Source organism: Suncus etruscus, chromosome 12 (assembly GCF_024139225.1).
Source record: "Suncus etruscus isolate mSunEtr1 chromosome 12, mSunEtr1.pri.cur, whole genome shotgun sequence".
In the NCBI taxonomy this organism is placed as follows: domain Eukaryota; kingdom Metazoa; phylum Chordata; class Mammalia; order Eulipotyphla; family Soricidae; genus Suncus; species Suncus etruscus.
The window spans coordinates 40,007,077-40,028,823 of NC_064859.1; the positions used below are offsets into that span (position 1 = coordinate 40,007,077).

The 21,747-nt window shown below is 34.9% G+C and overlaps 1 protein-coding gene across 1 annotated transcript in view; it reads right to left on the bottom strand.

Annotated features, from left to right (window-relative positions):
- The window catches only part of EML6 (EMAP like 6), a 358,600-nt gene that overhangs the window by 94,483 nt on the left and 242,370 nt on the right, over positions 1-21,747 (bottom strand). Inside the window, exons 16-18 of the mRNA XM_049784798.1 lie at positions 15,190-15,283; positions 2,884-2,984; positions 1,242-1,444 (exon numbers count right to left, since the gene is read on the bottom strand). Coding sequence (XP_049640755.1) covers positions 1,242-1,444; positions 2,884-2,984; positions 15,190-15,283 — 398 coding nt within the window. The remainder of the gene's footprint in view (positions 1-1,241; positions 1,445-2,883; positions 2,985-15,189; positions 15,284-21,747) is intronic.

Here is a 21,747-nt window from a genome sequence, read left to right on the forward strand (position 1 = left end):
ATTAATCCAAATGAGATTAACATTCTAACTGGTAGACTCAGTAGTTCTTCTGCAGTTCATAGTCCACATAAGGTCCACACATAGTCCACGCAAGGCAAATGGCCTACTGTTCAGCTACATCTCTGCCTCACATCATCCAAACCTTTGGCAATAAAAGCCAGACAAAAACTTCATCCTTTTTTTCCTATTTCATGATTCAATTAGGTCATCTCGTGTTTCCTTGTCCTTAGACTATGATTTACTTCCTGATTTTCAGCCTTTGGATGCAGACTGAATTATTTATTATATACCTCCTTGGGTTTCCAGACTGCTTTGTGAAACTTCTCAGTCTCCATAAACTCATGTATCAATCCCTATTATTAATCTCCCTTTAAAAATATTAAGTACATGTATATGTACAGGTATATACAAATGTATGTTTCAATGGTTTGATTTATTTGGATAATTCCAATATTAGCCAATGAAGAGATGTCACTCTTAAGCCCAGAGAGTAGAAGGATAAGGCCCTTGCCTTGCATGCAGCAACCCTGGTTCTATAGCTGGCATAGCATATGGTCCCTTTGAGCTACTGGCACTTTTGAATGTGTTCTTAAGGAGAGTAAGAAAAAGCAAGTGTGAAAAAGTGAAAAGTGCATATAAACAATAATAAATTAAAAATATATTCCCAATCGTCCTTTGACTGGAGGTTCACAACAGCTATTTGTGTATTAAAATAGTCTTAAATCACTGATAGATACATACTTATTCTTTGTATATAGACCGAGGTCCTCAAACTGTGGCCTATCAAAGACACTTTTCCAGCCTGCTGGGTGTTTTTGCCCTACTGCCTATCCTGCTTAGCAGCTGACTCATCCTGGGCCCACAGTACACATGTGTGGGATGTGTGTCATACTCTCGACCCCCTCTTTGTCTCTTGACTCCTTTCAGTCTCGAGCAGTGGTCCCAGACTATGGTCTGCCAAAAGCAGGCCAAGAGTTCCCATAGAAATACTGGTAAGTCTGTTGATTTAACTTTACTTGTTAAATACTGTAATTGTTCCCATTTTGTTTCACTTCAAAATAAGATATATGCAGCGTGCATAGGAATTTGTTCATATTTTTTTTAAATTCTAGTATGGTCCTCCAACAGTGTGAGAACTGGCTCCCTGTTTAAGAAGTTCGAGGGACCCCATATAAGCCTTTCTAAAACTAACTTATAACTTAAGAAAACTGATGAAATTGTACGACAAAACAAAACTATACCTTATCCAATGCATACATAGCAAATACGGGCCCATCATGAGCTTTCACTGTCTTCATCAGGATAATGTCCTTCCAAATAAAAACATCTCCAGTAGCTGCTCCTGAGAATACTAAATCTTCCATCCGTCCATAAGAAACACACATCATTGTTTCCAACTTTCCAATGCTTCCAAAAATTCCTCTTTTACATGTAAAACCCCCACCTGAAGTATACCAAGAATATTTGTTACTCTTTTAAAAACTGGCACCTTTTATGACCATGTAGAATGTTTAACACCTTTGATGAAAAGCCTAGTATAACTACAATTATGTTTATAATCATGGTGCTTAAATTAATACATTATTAAAGAGCAAAGGTACTACTTATCCCAAGTTGAAAAAAATAGAGAAAAGACATTGTCCTCTTAAAATTATCATTAAAATGTGTACATTTTACAGAAGGCCATAGAATGATTCCCATGGTACCAATTCCTCTGAAACTTAACTGTTAAATACCAAGAATGTGATAAAAAGAAGAACCCTTTAAAAAAAAGAGAAAAGCCTAATATATCTATATTGCATAAAAATAAAATTGTGGGCAGGTGAAACAGTACAGTGGCTATTTGCCTTGAAGATGGCTAACCCATGTTAGAACCCCAGAATCCCATATGGTCCCCAGAACACTGCAAGGAGTAATTCCTGAGTGCAGAGCCAGGAGTAACCTCTGAGAACTGCTTGGTGTGGCTATAAAGCAAAAAATTGCTTAATAATAGAAAATCTACAAAGTTATTATAGGAAATATTTAAAATTTAATTATTGAATCCCTACTTTGTGGTCAATGTTGGAATGTAAATTATTACAAAAAGAATTACTGTCTTTAGGTAACTTAGGGTCTAGGTAGAGAGATATGGTATCCTGTTTTATAAGACATATGTCTAATGGCAAGTCCTGTGCTAGCTAAAGAAAGAATGGAGGAACTAGAAGTTCATGAAAAAAACTGACAAAAATAATGAAAGAAAAAAAAAAACGAAATACCAACAATAGATGCTCATGTAAAATGCAAATATACTTTTTCTCAGTTTTTTATATAGCAAATTTGGGTAAAAAACATGGTCAGTGTACAGAAAAAGATGTGACTGATTAAAGTATTAACATTTCCATGTATTTTCTAACTTCTTCCAAGCAAATGTATATAAACTAGCTTTCTAGACAACAGTGAAAACATTTTCTAATATTTCCTAGACCTCTTGAATATGCACAGCATTATTATATTATTATATACAGCAGATTTTCTAAGCCTCAAGGCTTAGAATCAAGCAGTTCAAAGTGAATATGATAGAGAATATTTTCTAGGCAAATTTTAATTTTGAATTGCTAACAGGTTAGGTAATGGATGTAGTATTATTTTGGGGGGTGGGGTGTCACACCTGGCAGCGCTCAGGGTTACTCCTGGCTCTATGCTCAGAAATCGCTCCTGGCAGGCTCGGGGGATTATATGATATGCTGGGATTCGAACCACCGTCCTTCTGCATGCAAGGCAAATGCCCTACCTCCATGCTATCTCTCTGGCCCCAATGGTGGTAGTATTTTTAAATTAAAGTTCTCATGATAAATCTGAAAATTTTAAAATTAAAGTTCTCATGATAAATCTGAAAAACAGTACCTGCTTGTTGCCAGAATTTGATGTGTTTCATCCCAACTGTAACCAGTTTGTCAACATGGTGTGGGTTACATTTCACCACAAAGATCTTATCTTTATGTGCTCTATAAAAGAAAAATGAAAAATATTCTAGTGTGATAGGAGCACGAATATAAAGTCTTATAAAAATCATGCATTAATTGAACTTTCATGAGATTTAAGTGCACATGGAATCTACATTAAAATCTGAGGCATGTTTCAACCACAAAATGTTTTTAATTAAATCAAACTGCATTTAATTGTTTTTAACATATTATGAATTTATATTTTTTGTTGTTGTTGTTTGTTTTGGTCACACCTGGCAGCGCTCAGGGGTTACTCTTGGCTCTATACTCAGAAATTGCTCCTGGCAAGCTCGGGGGACTATATGGGATGCCGGGATTTGAACCAATGACCTTCTGCATGAAAGGTAAATGCCTTACCTCCATGCTATCTCTCCAGCCCGGAAGTATAACTATTTCTTTTTAAGATAATGTAATTATGTTACATAATAACAACTATTAACAATATAATTTGGTAAAAATGCAGCACATAATATTAAGTGCAGCATTAATGGCCTTAATGTATACAGCTGACAGTTAAAATATATTAGAAAAAAGGACTGTATTTATAAAAATACAAAAATAGCAATAACAGGTTAAATTAAACTCTGAGTTTAGCCAGAGAATGAGAAATTCTTTGCTAACTATGACTCAAACTTTTGTAGAAGCTAATAATTGTAAGTTTGATCAAGCTTACTGCATAAAAATAAAAATAACCTTTTGCATGATGAAAATGCCACAGGAAACTCAAGAATAATGAGGATAAACAGCTATTAGTTAGAGAAAAAGGATACTTGGTCTTAATATTTAAAGGACTATTTACTGTGTGAATTATATCTTAAGAGAATCATGTGGCTTATGGTAGGATATTCTTATTTATTGAATATTCTATTTAATATAAATAATGAATGATTTAATTAAAAAACCCCATTAAGTCATTAGTTGGCTCACAAATACAAATGAGGGTTACTGTACATTAGATAATTTACTCATGGGAAACTCTATAATGGAAGACTAAGATAACCACAATCCATGGTTCAGCTAAGTACTATTAAAGTAGGTCAGCAACACATTCTATATAGTGATATAATTGGAAAAATGGTCTCTCTGGGGGAAAAGAATTCCATTCCTGACATTGCTTAGAGTTGCTGGACCATATCAAACCGCAATTGCGATCTTTCCTTGGCTAGAGCTTGCAAGGCAGACACCTTACCTCTAGCGCCACCTCACCAGCCCCTCTTTTTTGTATTCTTGTTATGTTTTTCTTCCTTTTCCCCTTTCTTCTCTAAAATTGATATTTATAGCCTCTAGAAGGACTCCTCTCATTTTTTGCTTGTTTGATTTTTGCCACCTCCCCCCCCCCTTTTTTACTTTCCTTCTAACAGAACCACATAACTTGAACCATCTTGTTCTACCTCACAAATTGGAGGAGAACTAATGGAGGGTACCAAGACCAAACAGTCATATGAACATCGAGTAGAAATAAAAAAAGAGCAGACTTAAACACCAAATCCAAAGCTAATAACAACAGAATCAATGCCCAATCTACAACAAGCTAGACACAGAGGGGACCACTTATACTAGCAGCCAGGGACAGGGGTAAAAAGGGGGATATGGGATGCATGCTGGGAGCAGGGGTAGAGAGGACAATATTGGTGGTGGGAATGCCCCTGGTTCAATGTCACTATGTACCTAAAATATTACTGTGAAAGATTTTTTAATCCACTGTGGTAAAATAAAAATTATTAAAAGTTGAAAAAAAAAGAATCATAGTCGACTTTATTCTTTGTAAATTATTGTTCAGAAAATACAGCTCATTGCTTATACCTAGGAAGTACCATGTCTACTGCCTCTATTCTCTGGTATGCTGCTGTGTTGTTGTTGTTTTTTTTTCTTTCATGATATAATTCAGTAGGTGATATCTAGGATGCATTCTTGTCTAAAATGTCAAATACTGGTAAAAATATTTGCAAATAAGCTGACTGTACTAGGGATCCTACAGAAGGGATCAGGGCAAGTTACCCACCCTGCTGAAGTCCTGGCAGACCTATACTACAACTGCTGCTATGCCAATGGCCCAGCTTCACCATTTTCCATTAACCTCTGCAGAGACTCCTAACTGCCCCAACTTCCAGGTATACTGTTGTTGTTTTTTTTTTTTTTTTAATTTTTATTGTGACCAAAGTGCTTTACAAATCTTTCACTGCATCATTTATGGTACATAGTGACAATGAATGAGGGGCATTCCTACCACCAGTGCTGTCCTCCCTCCGTCCCTATTCCCAGCATGCATCCCACATCTCCCTCCTCTACCCCCCAGTATGCCAGTGCAACTGGTCTCCACTTTATAGTTTGTTGTAGATTGAGCATCCATTCCACCGCCATTGGAGATAAAAAGGATAAGAAAAAGGAGAGAAAAAATTTGGTGACAACTACCAAAAAAAGAAAGGAGAAAAGAAAAAATAAAAAAAGAAAAATGGAAGAAAAAAGAAAAAAATGGACCCAGCAAATAAAAATAAAAATAAATCTCTAAATAATAACCACAAGTGTGAAAAAGAAAGAGAAAAGTGGAAGAACAAAGAGAAGGAAAATAAAGTCAAAAACTAACAAATCAAAACAAAACAAGAAAAAGTATGGGTGCTGGAGTGGTAGGGTTTGGTGTTCCCCCACTTTTTTTTTTTTTTTTTTTTGCATAGGCACAGTAAGCATTGGGGAAGAAAGGGAATTCCCGTGGCCTAAGAGATTCAGGGTTTCTCCATCCTTGAAGCATCAGGTATACTGTTTTTTTTTCACAGCTGACATCTCCTGGGACTGTTTGGAACTATAGCAAAGCCTTCCCACCATGCCTCTGTATTCCAGAAGTCCCAGCAGCCACATTTATAAGCCACCATGTCACCATAAGAGCTCATCAGCACAGCTCCATAGATCCTCAAAGTCCTGGACTCCATATGCAGCCTTGCCACACCTCCATAATTTTAATACTGATTTCTGGGTAGAAATACACCACATTGGATGTGCAATTATCATAGAAGCAAATAAGCTCAACAAAAAATAACCAACAACAGAATGTTCAACTGGTAATAAATTTAGCTTAGTAAATCTTCAGACAATGACACAACCCCATTGTGAGATACAACAATTTTCACAATTTTTCTTTTTATGAAGCTCTCTTTTGATAATTCTATTACAATTTAGTTGTACCAAGCAATAGTAAGTAAATTATTCATACCTGCCAAGGGGCAGACTTTGAGGAGGTTAAGAAACTGGTGACAAGGGTAAAGGAAATGTTATACTGGTGGTGATATGGGTGATGGAATATTAAATAAAACTGCATTGTGAGCAACTCTATAAATTGTGGTGTTTATAATAAGGAAACCTTGTTAAAATATTTGCAAATCACATATAAGAACATCCAGGATATGTTCTAAAAACTGTACAACTCAAAATAAAAATAAATATTATTAAAATAGGCAAAATACTTAGACATTTCTACAAAATATATAAATGTACATATTAAGCCCATTTGAAATATGAAATTCAAAACCATACAGTATCACTTGACACTAAGTAGAAAGGTTATAATAAAAATCACAGAAAATAATGTGTTGACAAGGATATGAAGAACTTGTAAATATATATTGTAATGCAAATTGGTAATGTAAACTGTGCAGCCACTTTGAAAAAGTGCTTTGAAAAGCACTTTGATGCTACCTCAAAATGTTAGTTACCCAATGAACCAGTAATTATATTATGAAGTATACATCAAAGAGACTGTAAACATACTCTACAAATTTTGCATATAAATTTTGTCAGGAGCATTTTAATGGGCATAAGGTAAAAACAATCTAAATGTTTATTGACTGATGAAAGAATAAAAGGAATGTGGTAGATTTATACAATGCAATACTATTCAGCAACAAAAAGAGATGAGGTACTATAAATGCTACGAATTTTAAGATCCTTAAAATAGTATGCTAAATTAAAGAAATCAGTCACAAAGGCTTCATATTGTTTGAATCCATTTATATGAAGTGTACAGAATAGGCAGATTCACAGAAACATTAGGTCTATTATGATAGGTATATGAGGTTTCCTTTTTTGAGGAATAAAAATGCTTTGAAATTAAATAATGGCAATCACACAACTCTGTAATACACTTAAAGTATGCTTTAAAAAAAAGGAAATACATGGCATATGAGTAAACAAACTGTTAAGAAAAAAAAAAAAGGTAGGGCTTGGAATAGTTTAGTAGTGGAAGTGCCTGCTTTGTATGCATGAGATCATGAGTTTGAATTGTGAACACTGAGCTTGGTCCCAAAGACTGTTTGGGACACCCAGCACCTCTGTATCATATGTGATAAGTATCATAGAACATAGTTAGCACCACAGTCAGGTATGTGTCCCCATAAGAGCAAGTGTGACCACCACAATTTAGGACTGTGATTCCCCAATAAGCAACACAACTCTTGACACTTCAGCCACGCATGTATATGACCAGTCACTGCAACAAGAAAAGCCATAGACCTTTACACTAATCACAGGAAATGCCTGAAAAGCATCTAGAAAGAAGCAAAGTTTAGAATATAAAATATGGCAGAAGTAAAATGAACCAGTTTTTCAAATGCATCTATGGCATGAAAAAGGTGGACAGGAAATTGCTATACAAAAAAAGGCTTATGAGCTAATTCTCTTTTAAAAAATCAGAGAGACCTGACTGAGAATCTGAGGAACAAAGGAAAGTAGAGAATGACTATTACTTCAGCTGTAATATTGGCAAAGCAGTTTTAAATTATGCCCTCTTAATGAGAACTACCCACTGAAGGTTCACAGGTCAGATGACATGATGTTGAAGTTTATTTAACATATACTAACCCTACTCCCCAAATAATAAAAAAAAGGTTTTTTTTAACAATGTAAAAGATGCAGTTGAATGATGGGTGCAAGGTTTGTTGCTATTTTCTCCATATGTGTATGTTTAAAATTTTTGGTAATATTATAAGAATTTTCTGAAGATCCTTTAGATGTCATCTAATTTCTCAATACCATATAATACCAATGTTATCTTTGTTGTTGCTAACAAACTGGCATGTAAATGTATAATAAATCTTAACATCTAATAATGATTACTCATTAGACAGCTGTTATTTTTTTCATTTAGGCCTTTTTTAAGTTATAGGGAAGGTGCTTACAAATGAACTTGTATATAATAATTAGAACAAGTCCGGTAACATACAAGAAAAATAAAAGAGAAAGAATGTTAGGCCCTAAACAGAAAGATCAGGAATGCACTTGATCCTGTACTGCTTCTCTAATACAAGATTACACACGCTGAAGTCATAAAATTTTACCACCTAGGGTCATATTTAAACCCAGCAGCAAGCAGGGGAGGAGGGAAAATAAATGCCTCTATTAGAAGCCAAAATCTGTGGTTTCAAAATATTTCATTCAGACCTCTGTTATTTATATACAGTAGCATTTTTACATCCGCTTCTATTTTCTTTAGTGGCAGTCTCCTGAAATAGGATGAATAAATATTTGGGTTATATCCACTTCTGAAGGAATTTAAAATTATTTACAGTATTGAGTAATCTAGAATAAATCAAATAACATAAACTAGAAGATTGTGAGAGTATATTAGTGAGTAAAACAAAGAGGGCTGTTACAGAGAAGCCTGCATAATATTCTTTGTATATAAAAACTAGGTAACTAGGTATAAAAATGCCAAAGAATATGTACTAAAGATCATATGCTAAAATGTCAGTGACAGCTATGTCTGTAGTGTCATATAAATGTTTTTTATTTTTCTTGTTGCTTTTATATGCTTTATAGCTTTCCTATAAAGATGAAGTGAAATAAAGACAAATGTTATTTTTAAAAGAGATACACATTTTTTTGTTTGTTTTTGGGCCACACCTGGTGATGCTCAGGGGTTACTCCTGGCTATTCACTCAGAAGTCGCTCCTGGCTTGGGGGACCATATGGGACGCTGGGGGACCGAACCGTGGTCTGTCATAGGCTAGCGCTGGGAAGGCAGACACCTTACCTCTAGCGCCACCGTGCCGGCCCGAGATACACATTTTAAGAAGAGAAAATTCCAACTAGTAAGTAGGAGACCTTATCAGATTAACAAATATTTATAAGGTTAAAAGCTAAAATGGAGGGCCCGGAGAGATAGCACAGCGGCATTTGCCTTGCAAGCAGCCGATCCAGGACCAAAGGTGGTTGGTTCGAATCCCGGTGTCCCAAATGGTCCCCCGCGCCTGCCAGGAGCTATTTCTGAGCAGACAGCCAGGAGTAACCCCTGAGCAATGCCGTGTGTGGCCCAAAAACCAAAAAAAAAAAAAAAAAAAAACAACCAACCAACCAAACAAAAACAACAACAAAAAACCGCTAAAATGGATCAAGCAAGAAAGCAACGCAGAAATGTATATGCTCTCCTTGCCTGCTCTACATTGACTTATATTTCCCTACAAAGCTTTCTAGTAGTTAAAGTAGATTTCCATTTGCACTGGAAATCTTGATAGGTATCTTGTCAATATATAGGAAATCTTGTCTACATCTTTTGACCAAGATCTCTAGTGGTCAAGGTTCTAAGATAAATCATGTCAAGAACAGTCTCTCATATGATGTCATCAGTGCACCAGAAATGCAAATAAAAGGGACAATACATATAACTGATTAATGATTTCATTCTACTTGACACTGATGTTAGGCCATATAATCACTATACACACACAAAAAAATTAGGTGTTTTGTTTTGTTTTGTTTTGTTTTTACCATACCCATTTGATGCTCAGGGGTTACTTCTGGCTATGCGCTCAGAAATTGCTCCTTCCTTGGTAAGACCATATGGAACACAGGGGGATTGAACCATGCTCCGTCTTAGGCTAGCACTTGCAAGACTAGCGTCACCTCTAGTGTAACCTCTAGCGTCACCACTACAGCCCCAAGAATTAGTTTTTTAATAGGTTATACATTAATTTGTTAGCTAATATCCAAAAACCATGTGAAAATTAACAAAAAATGGTGAGATTCTTCAAATAGATTGAATCAAGGTGGAAAGAGAACATGTAATAATACCTGTGAGCAAGTTTTAAATTTATATAATTTCTGTAATTTCTCTGGGCAACACAGCTCACTTAAATATTTTTACAATGGAGGAGTGACTCTGTGGAGTGGAGTGTTTTATAAGTAATAGACAGTGGCACTGGACCTTTAAATGTTCATCACAGCTACCGACTGTGTACCTCCTATCAATATGGGCATTATTACAAGAGAATCATCATGCCAGAAAAATGCAGTGTGCTTGCACAGATTTGCTTTAAACTTGTTCAGTGCCATAATATGCAAGGGCTGGCAATGAGTCAGCCATCACATGAAAGTAAACTCTACCCTGTCTGGATCATAGGCACCAGATAAGGTACAATAAGTAAGGAATTCTTTTCTTTTGTCACTTCTTTTTCTTTGTCACTTATATCGTATTTATACTTGTAAAGTTTTTATTTACTTTTGCATCCTAATTTAAGGTCCAAAGCTGATTTTTATTATTTTCTGTGGGTTAATATTGTTACTATTATGTAAGTAGGTATTATATTTATTTATTTTATTTAATATCTAATTTTCTTGTAAGGTTGATAGAACCTTAACTAGCCCTGATATTTCCTCTTGGAAAATTATTGGTTGATAGTAAAATTACAAAAAAGATCTTTAAGGGAAATTTTGTAGGTGTCATGCTTTGAGAATGCAATATATGATTTAGGAACATTTCAAAAATACAATTTTGTATCAAAGCATAGTATTAGGTTTCTTTTTTTTTTTTTTGTGGTTTTTGGGTCACACCCGGCAGTGCTCAGGGGTTATTTCTGGCTCCACGCTCAGAAATTGTCCTGGCAGGCACAGAGGACCATATGGGGCGCCGGGATTCGAACTGATGACCTCCTGCATGAAAGGCAAACGCCTTACCTCCATGCTATCTCTCCGGCCCAGTATTAGGTTTCTTTTAATAATTAATGTGATTGCAATTAATCCTATCCACAAAGATATTGAGCCTATATTTTTTCAAGGTTAGAAGATACTTTCATAAAGTTATACCAAAAATGATTATTGAAAATATTATCAAATATCAAAATAAAAATAATGTATACAAAAATTATTTATAGTCACAACATTTGTATATAAATTATAACTTGATCTAAATCCTACTGTTATTCATAGTATTTTTTTTTAAATAATTTTTATTTTGACCAAAGTGGATTACAAATCATTCACAGTAGTATTTTAGGTACATAGTGACATTGAATCAGGAGCATTCCCACCACAATGTTGTCCTCCCTCCATGAGCCTATGTTTTAAACACATTTGTATGGGCCTAGAGATAGAACAGTGCTTGCCTTTATGCAACTAAACTAGTTTGATCTACAGTGTCACATATGGTCACCCAAGCACCACCAGGAGTGATTCCAGTGCACAGAGTCAGGAGTAAGCCCTGGACACAGTGAGGTATGACCTCAACCTCCATCCTATGTGGTAAATATTTACTTCTTCCACTTCTGTTTTATTTCTGATATGCCCCTCAAAATTGTTGAGGCTTCTCTAGCTGGAAAATTAAGTGACTAATGCTTTTGAAATGCAGTCTCATTTTTTTTGTCTGATGTAATATAGAATACAGATGATATACATTCAGCCTTATTAGACTATAGTTCACTGCATTCATCAAAGAAGAAAGTTAAGTACCAATGAGGAGCTGCTTCTGATTGAGGAAAATGACACATAGTGAGGAGGAAGAGTGAAAGAAAAATCACTCAAAAAGGGAGAGAGAGGGGCCGGGCGGTGGCGCTGGAGGTAAGGTGCCTGCCTTGCCTGCGCTAGCCTAGGACGGACCGCGGTTCAATCCCCCGGCGTCCCATATGGTCCCCCAAGAAGCCAGGAGCAACTTCTGAGCGCATAGCCAGGAGTAACCCTGAGCGTCACAGGGTGTGGCCCAAAAACCAAAAAAAAAAAAAAAAAAGGGAGAGAGAGAGAGAGAGAAAGAGAGAGAGAGAGAGAGAGAGAGAGAAGAAATAAGTCTACCATGGGGAAGGGGGCATAGGAGGTAAACTGGAGACATTGATGGTGGGAAATGTGCACTGTGAAGGGATGTTTTTCTAGATGTAGGAAATACATCTCAGTAAATGTCATTAGAAAGGTCTCTCTTTGTCTTCTAAGACAAATCCCAACCTAAAATCCTCCAGGTTCTATTTGTTCCTCTTCCAATATTACAGAAATTTATGGAAATTTTAGTTTAAAATGTGAATATTGTTCATGGATAAGCAACAACTTAGGAAATTCATAGCCTTGAAACCAGTTTTAAGAAGTATTAAAGGAGTTTCTTTAAAAGACAAACTACTTAACATTTGACATTGAATATGGCATTCACTCATGACACTTATGGTTGAACCCTACTAGATTAAGAAAAGTCTATTTAATCCTAGCTAAGGGATTTTATATTTTCTCTATAATGAATTAAAGTTTCAGTTATATTGAAAGTTCTATGCCTATTTAGACTATTTTACCCATATTTTATTACAACATTTTAATTATTAATATAAATAATTAAGTATTATCTATAACATATTTCCAACATAAAGTTAATATTCTCTTTTCTTTTTTTTTTTTTTTTTTTTTTTTTGGTTTTTGGGCCACACCCTGGGACGCTCAGGGGTTACTCCTGGCTATGCGCTCAGAAGTTGCTCCTGGCTTCTTGGGGGACCATATGGGACACCGGGGGATCGAACCGCGGTCCGTCCTAGGCTAGCGCAGGCAAGGCAGGCACCTTACCTCCAGCGCCACCGCCCGGCCCCAATATTCTCTTTTCTTAGAATAAAACACACATTTATACTTTTAAAGGCATATTTAGATTTTCCTTTAAATTATTCTTCCTTCTCCTCTTCTTACTCTTACTAAATTGTATATTTGTAAAATTTAGCTATTTAAAAATACATTTTAAATGTATTTAATATAGTGTTATTCACATCATTAAGTTTTTAAAATTTCTATATCTGTAAAATGATAGCTTTTGAAAAAAATAATCAAGGTTAAATATTTCAAAAAATTAAATTATTTGAATTCAGAGCTATTCACTTAAAATATTTATATAGTTAACTTGAACATTGTTTAATGCAGGAAAGAATGAGTACAGAAGTAAACTGATAACGCAACTTGGTCAACAAATATTACTGGCTTCATTGCTAATGACTTTGAGTTCTGACCATGGCTGAACCCACAGTTAAGTTCAATGTAAGTAGGAGTGGAAAGTAATAGTCAGCCTTTGTGCTGATTCAGCAGGGAGTGAGGCTGAGGAGAGTAGGGACAGGTGGTCTATAAAGAGCAGACAGTCTTGAAAGGTCTATTTATAAGAAGGGAGATTAGGGAAACAATTTGCCTGCTTTGAAAGCAGCTGGCAGATGTACATGATTGGGGCCTTCTTGATGGCATGCCACAAACTCATGACAAACAGTATGTGTTACTCCAGTGACATTGACAATCCTTTGGCAGATACTAGGATAGTAGAAAAGCAAGAGGCAATGCACAAGTCAAGTAGCTTGAAAAAGGCTACTTTAAAAATGCTTTGAAAAAGATAATGCATATATGACTAAAAGTAAAGTAACCATGCACTGGAAAGAATCTCAGAATCTTAAACAAACATTATTAGCCCTAAATCAGGTTAACAAGGTGAAAGGGCTATACAAAGAAAACTACAAAACTACTTCAAGAAATAAAAGAGAACACAAGGAAATGGAAACAAATCCCCTGCTTATGTACTGGGAGGATTAACATAATTAAAATAGCAATACTCTCCAAAGCATTGCACAGATTCATTGCAATTTTTATAGGATACCCATTACGTTTTTCAAAGAAATAGATCAAACATACACTAAATTCATATGGAACAAAAAATCTCCATTAATAGCTAAAGCAACCATTGATCTCCTCAACTTCAAATTCTATAACAAACTCTATAACAAACTCTATAACAAAGTGGTAGTAATTGAAACAGAATGGCATTGGAAAGACAGACCCGTGGTATAGAATTGGAATATCATATACCTGAGATAGATCCCCAGTAATACAATAAGTTAATCTTCAATAAAGGAGCAAAAAATATGAAGAGGAGCAAAGAAAACCTCTTCAACAAGCAGAGCTGGGAAAACTGGCTATGTGCAAGAAAATGAAGTTATACAACTTTTTAACACTGTGCACAAAAACCAAATGAAAATTGATAAAGACTTTGATATCGTCCTGAAACATTGAGGAAAACATGGGAAGAGTTCTCCATGACAACTGAAGTTAAAGGTAACTTCAAGGATAAAGCACCATTAACCAAGCAAGAACAAGCAATTATAAATAAATGAGACTGCATTAAACGGAGAAGCTTCTGCACCCAAAGGAAATGATGCCCAGGATACAAAGACTGACCACAGAATGAAAGAATTAATTTACTCTATATCTATCGGGTAAGTAGTTAATATTTAAAATATATAAGTACTAGTAGATCTAAATAAGAAAAATATCCTATCCAAAAATGGGATAGCTGAACAGAAATTTTCTCAAAAAAATAGAGTTAACCAAAAGGCACATGGATATAATTGAAGAAGTACAATTAGGACAGAGATGGGACAACTATGAAATAATTAAATAATTAAATAATAATTAAAATTTATCACTTGGACAAGAGTCTTCTCCTTTACTCTGAGAACTGAAAGGAAGTAGTTACATGCAATAATATCCCTTCAGTAACAGTATTGCAAATCAGGGTACCTAAAAGAAGAGGAAGAAAAAAGAGACAGACAGACAGACAGACAGACAGAGACAGAGACAGAGACAGAGAGACAAAGAGTGTCTGGCATAGAAGCAAGGTTGGAGGGAGAAATGATGGGGCAAGGAGGGTAAATGGGAAATTGGTGGGAAATGAACACTGGTGAAGGGATGTGTGTTGGAACCTTGTATAACCGAAACTCTACTATCAACAACTTTTTAACTGTGTTCTGTATCTCACGATGATTTAATTAAAAACAACTTTTAATCAAGTTTACCACCATTAAGTTTACAATATGTTTTTACACTACACAGTTGTTAAGCTTCTTTAGTGGATTTCACCTGAATTTGAAGGTAAAATTTTACCATAGAATGTAATCTTTTAACTGAACCATGATAATAGGCTAGATGCTGTAAGGTTTGAGCAATTTCTTACCTTGTTGTGGCTATCTTTTCTCCCTTTTTCCAGTCCCAAAATACAACACTGTGAAAATCGTCTAAACCAACTGACACCAGACATTTTCCATCGGCTGTATGAAAACAACATAAAAATCAAACGTTCATTTCTACAATTAAAACTAAACATTTTATATGCTACAAGGAAAAAAATAAAAAAATTACTTTGAGACTATTTAGGTTCAAATGCATTTAAAAATATCCTACAGAAGTATCACTAAATAATATGCATAATAATAATTAATATTAGCTGAGCTTCTTTTTTTGGGGGGGAGGTCCACACCCAGCAGTGCTCAAGGGTTACTCCTGGCTCTACACTCAGAAACTGCTCCTGGCAGGCTTGGGGGACCATATGGGATGCCGGGATTTGAACCACCGTCCTTCTGCATGCAAGGCAAATGCCCTACCTCCATGCTATCTCTCCAGCCCAGTTGTGCTTCTTAAAAGGAGTAACTGGTAGCTGAATTAAAACACTCACTGATCCAACATTTCAAGCTAAGACACAGGACTGGGGAATAGTTTTTCAAGTAGTCATAAAAACTTTTATTTTGTTGTAGATAAATCTTCATTGATAACTAAAGTTCATTTGGTTTTATGAACCCTTGTCTATTTTCAGCTCCAAAAAGTCTAGGTTTGGTATCTATCTAGGTTTGGTTTAACCCTCCAAGATAAAAAAAATTCCCAACAACTAAAACTAAATTAAATTTAAAAAATTCTTTCCAAAGCTAATTTTATTTTAAAAATTTTAATTTATTCATTATTGGTTTCTTAGATAATATATTTATTGCAGGGCATTTTGAAACTATCGATAATTTTTTGTTAGAAATACTCTCAATATTTTATTATTTTTACTTTTTTTTTTGTTTGTTTTTTGGGTCACACCCAGCAGCGCTCAGGGTTACTCATGGCTCTATACTCAAAAATCACTCCTGGCAGGCTCGGGGGACCACATGGGATGCCTGGATTTGAACCACCATTCTTTTGCATGCAAAGCAAACACCTCACCTCCATGCTATCTCTCTGGTTCTATTTTTACTTTTTAAAAATAAATTATTTTTGTATTTTTAAAATTACTTTATTTAAACTTTATTCCTAATAGATTTTTCCCACAGTTACAAAGTTGTTCATGATTGAGTTCCAGTCATACGATTTATAACACCCTTCACCAGTGTACATTTCCTACTACCAGTTTCTCCAGTTTTCCTCCTACCCTCTCTACTCCCCTTGCCTGCCACTATGGCAAACGTTTCTTCTCTCTCTCTCTCTCTCTCTCTCTCTCTCTCTCTCTCTCTCTCTCTCTCTCTCTCATTTCCCTTCAAATTCTTTAACTGAATTACCTTAAGATACATTTATTTATCATCAAAATTTCTAGGACCTTGATATGAATATACCTAGTCATATTTTCTCAGTGATTCATACCTGAAATTTGTATAATGCTAAAAGGCAACAAAACTTAAAAAAAAAAAACAACCAACAATGGTATGCAGTGAGCTAGCTCAGGGATGCAGGTCAGCATGTACAAGTCTTGATTTCAAGCAACATGCTAAAAAATGCTAAAACTTAAATAAAATCAAATATATTATATGTATAGTTGCACTAGAAATCAAAAGAATTTTTTTCTTTCCTCTTCATGACAAAAGAGTTAGCAAGTCTTTTTTTTTTTTTTTTTTTGCTGCCTCCTCAAAAACTAGATTCACAGAAGCACCTCCAGGTGAATAACTAGCAGTTCTATCCTAGTTGTTTGGGACTCAAGTTCAACATACATATGTTCATTGGGAAAACTTTGACAACAAAGAACTAACAACATTAAAGATACAATATGTGATGAAATGCTTCTCTATAGTTTACTCAGGTTCTCAAATGGTACTTGAAGGCAGGACTAGGCTAGAGCCCAGAGTTTCCAGGTAAAATAAAATAAGCCTAGCTAAACTGTAATTTCAGAGCAGAAACATAATTTCTGAATGTAAGTTTGTTCCATAGTAAAGTTAGACTTTAAGAATATTTTGCATAAAATATGCTTTTATAAAATGAGATATATTTACAAGAAAAAAGTACTTTTGGTTTATCTGAAATTCAATAATAATTGGGTCTCATAATTTGCTACATCTAGCAAGACTACACCAAACTTTCATCAATGTCCAAACCATGAATGTGTTCATTTATGCCAGAAGTATTCCAAAATAAATCAAACACAATGGTCTACTCTTTTTTGGGAGAAATGAGATCAAGAGAAGAAAAAATTATGGCTCTAAAAAACAAATACTGCCTGGTTCAACCCCTGTGGAAAATAGTATGGAGGATTAAATTAAGAAGTAATCTGCCATATGAATCAGCAATTCCACTTATCGGTATCTATCCCCAAAACAGACAAAAACTGATCCAAAAGGTATGCATACTGCTTTTATTCTTTTTTGCAAAAAAGAAACTTTATAAGTTTATTGTATAAGCCCAAATTAGTATAGAATCAGGCAACTGAGACCAAGTAGGCTCTTCTGATGAGCCCAATGAGTCTCCTTGACAATTTAAATCAGCCCAGAATTCTCTGTCCTTGTCTGTGATTGATTTGTTTAGACTATCCACTTTCTCATCTTTCAGTTTTGGTAAATTATATATTTACAGAAAGCTGTCTATTTATTCTAGATTTTCTAACTTAATAGGTCAAGTTGTTCATAGTAAGCACTCATGAGCTTGAATTTGGGGGAGTGGATTCTGTTGTAACTTCGCTCCTTTCATTTCTGATCCAATTTATTTGAGCATTTTCTCTTTTTTTCCATCTGAGTCTTGCCAATGGTTTGTCTATGTTCTTTAGAAAAACCAGATCCCGGTTTTCTTGATTCTTTGTACAGTTTTCTTGGTTTCTATATTGCTGATTTCTGCTGGTTTCTTTGTTTTCCTAACAGTTGAATAATATTCTTTTGTGTAGCTGTACCATGATTTGTTTTTTTTTACCCACTTATCTATTTTTAGAACTTGAGTTATTTTTCCCAAGGATTGCTTTAGTTATTTGTAGAGAATTATTGTTCTATATGAATTGTGCTGAATCATGTGAACTGTGTTCTCTACATGTGATACAATTATATAATTTTTCTTTTAAATAATATGGTGTATTATATTAATTGACTTGCATATGTTAAACTATCCTTGAATGCCCAGGATGAATCCCACTTTGTCATGTTGTATGATCCTTTTGAAGAGTCCTTGCATTATATTTGCTAGTTTTTTGCTAAGGATTTTTGCATATATTCATCAAGTGTATCTGGCTGAATTCTCTCTCTCTCTCTCTCTCTCTCTCTCTCTCTCTCGTGGTGTCTCTGCTTTTGGTATCAGGTGATACTATCATTATAGTAACTGGGAAAGTTTCTATTTCTTTAATTTCCTGAAAGATCCTGAAAAGGTGGTAGGTCCTCCTTGAAGGTTTGAAAGAATTCATTAGTGAATCCATCTTGGCCTGAACTTTTTTTTATGGGAAGAATCAAGATCGATTACCCTTTAAATTTCCTCAAAAGTGTTAGGTATGTTTAAATGTTCAAATCATCATCATTCAGCTTTGGAATGTTATGAGCCTAAGAATTTATCCTTTTCTTCTAGGCTCTCCCATTTTTTGGTATAAATATTCACAAAGTAATCTCTGATATCCTTTGAGTTTCTGTAACTGTTGTGAAATCCCACCTTTCATTTCTCTTTTTAATAATTTCTTTATTTAAGCACTATGGTTACTAAAATATTTGTAGTTGGGTTTCGATCATAGAAAGCACACCACCCTTCACCAGTGCAACTTTCCTGCCACCAATGTCCCCCACTTCACTCCCACCCCTGCCTGTGTCTGGGACAGAAATTATGCTTCTCTCTCACTGTCATGGTCATGGTAGTTGTCAGTGCAGTTAGTACTCTAATTGCACTAACCAGTCCTTGTGGCAAGCTTCATATTATGGGCTGGTCCTCCTGGCACTCATCTCTACTGTCTCAGTATATTATTATTATCTTGTCATTTATTTTTCTTATATACCACACATGAATGTAGCTATTCAGTCTATCCCTCTCCCTCTGATTCATTTCATTCAGCTACATAATCACCATGTCCATCATGTATAAGCAAATTTCATGACTTTATTTTTCCTAAAAACTGCATAATATTTCATTTTGTAGATGTACCACAGTTCTGTTAGCCACTTATCTGTTCTCAGGAACTTGGGTTGTTTCCAGATTCTGGCTATTGTACATAGAACTTCTATGAATATAGGAGTATTGTGTTGTATTTTTTTATGGTCCTAGGGTATATCCATAGAAGTTGTATTGCTGGATCATATAGAAGCTCAATGTCCAGTTTTTAGAAAATATCCATATGTTTTCTAAAAAGACTTGACTAGACAACATTCCCACCTTTGCTCTAAATTTTATTAATTCCTTCCTAATTTCTATTCATTTCTTGTCCTTTTCCTATTTCCTTTTTCTTTTAAAATAATATCTTTATTTAAGCACCATGATTATAAACATGATTGTAGTTGGGTTTCAGTCATAAGAAGAACACCCCCATTCACCAGTGCAACATTCCCACCACCAATGCCCTCCATCTCCTTCCTTCCCCACCCCCTGCCTGTATTCAAGACAGGTTTCTATTTCTCTCACTCACTAACACTGCCATCATAGTGTTTTATGTATTTTGCTGGCCACTCTCTGGATGCATATATGTATGTATATATATGTATGCATATATATGTATATTTATCAATGTAATTTCTTTCTGCTTGATTAAAAATGGTCCTCTCTGTTATGAGCCTGAAATCTGTGTCATCTGATATTGGTATGGTCACTCCAACTTTTTGAGGGATTTATTTGCTGGATGAATTGTCTCCAATGTTTGTCTTTGAGTCTGTATTTGTCTGATTATTCCAATGTGTTTCTTTAAGGATGCAGAATATTAGTTTATTTTTTAATGTTTTCCCCACTTTATATCTGATTGGTATGTTTAGTCCATTGACATTGAGAGAATATATAGAACTTATGTGCCATCTTTTTGTGGAAGTTTGATAAGTTTGTAGGGCTATAAGGTCTTTTTCTTTTTTTTGGTTTTTCGGGCCACACCCATTTGATGCTCAGGGGTTACTCCTGGCTAAGCGCTCAGAAATTGCCCCTGGCTTGGGGGGACCATATGGGACGCTGGGGGATCAAACCACGGTCCTTTCTTGGCTAGCGCTTGCAAGGCAGGCACCTTACCTCTAGTGCCACCTCACCGGCCCTGGCTGTAAGGTCTTAAAGTAACCCCCTTCAGTTCTTTTAAAGTTGTTTTTGAGACTATATAGGTCCTGAGTTGTTGCTTATCTGTGAAGCTGTGTATAATTCCTTCAGATTTTAATGAGGTGTTCATCTTATTAATATTTTTTCCATCATATTTCACTACTGCCTTTGGGTTTTGTTGTTGTTAAATCTGCTGTAAATCTTAAGTATATTTTTTCTTTATATATGATTTCCTACTTTGATCCTGCTCTATCTATGGATTTTTTCATCATTCTGATTAGGATGTGTCTTAGAGTATTTTCATTTGGATTTCTTTTAGATGGTACCCTTTTCTCTTAAATTCAGAAAATGCAGGATCTTTCTGCAGATCATTACAATCATAAAATATAATTCGCTATCTTCTGATATTTTTCCCCCCAGTTTTCATTTCTCTCTGCAAGGCTTGACTTTAGCTTTGAAAATCTATTGCTCCTTGACCTGCAAGTTATTGTAGTTTTTATTATTAGTCATATTCTTAGAACCTAGGTAATGTCTTTTCAAATCTAGAAAGTCACAGTATGTATTAACTGTGAATATTTTGTAATATGGTCCAAAATAATCTGAAGACACTTAAGGTCAAGCGTAAAGGACAAATTATAAAGAAATATTTTTATTTAGAGAATTAGAAGTTGCTCCCCCTATTGAGTGATCCCCAAATTGTATGGATTTTCAGAATTGAGCACAATGAAACCTATTAATTCACAGAGATTCCCTTATAGGATCAGTATAAAACCTTATCTTCATATTATCTCCATATATTCCTCTTCATGTGAAATACTTTCTTTTATTGCAAGCACAGAAGCAAAGATGATTCAGTTTTCCTTTGACAGTGATAATTTACCAATTATCTTAATTATATGTCTTAATTATATGAAATAATGTGAACTCATTCCTTCTTGTTTGCCAAATTTATAGTATAAATTTGCTAAATGAATTTTTATGAAAATATCTTATTTTTTTGTTTTATTTTTAAGAAGTGACAAGTGTAGATTAACCCAAGTCCCTATAATTAATAGTTTACCTTTTTCCTAATTTTGCCTGCTTTTACTTACTAGGATCATTTCTTTCTCTAATAATAGACAAGCATATTATTAATCCACTCACAGGATACTCACCAAATTATCTCATTTGTATGAGATAGACAGACATGAGGGTTATTGAGGCACATAGGTAGAACCACAAGCTCAGTAATAAATTATGTAGGTTTCCTATTTACATATTAAACAGAAAAACAATTATCTTCTCATTATGATTAAGACTGAAC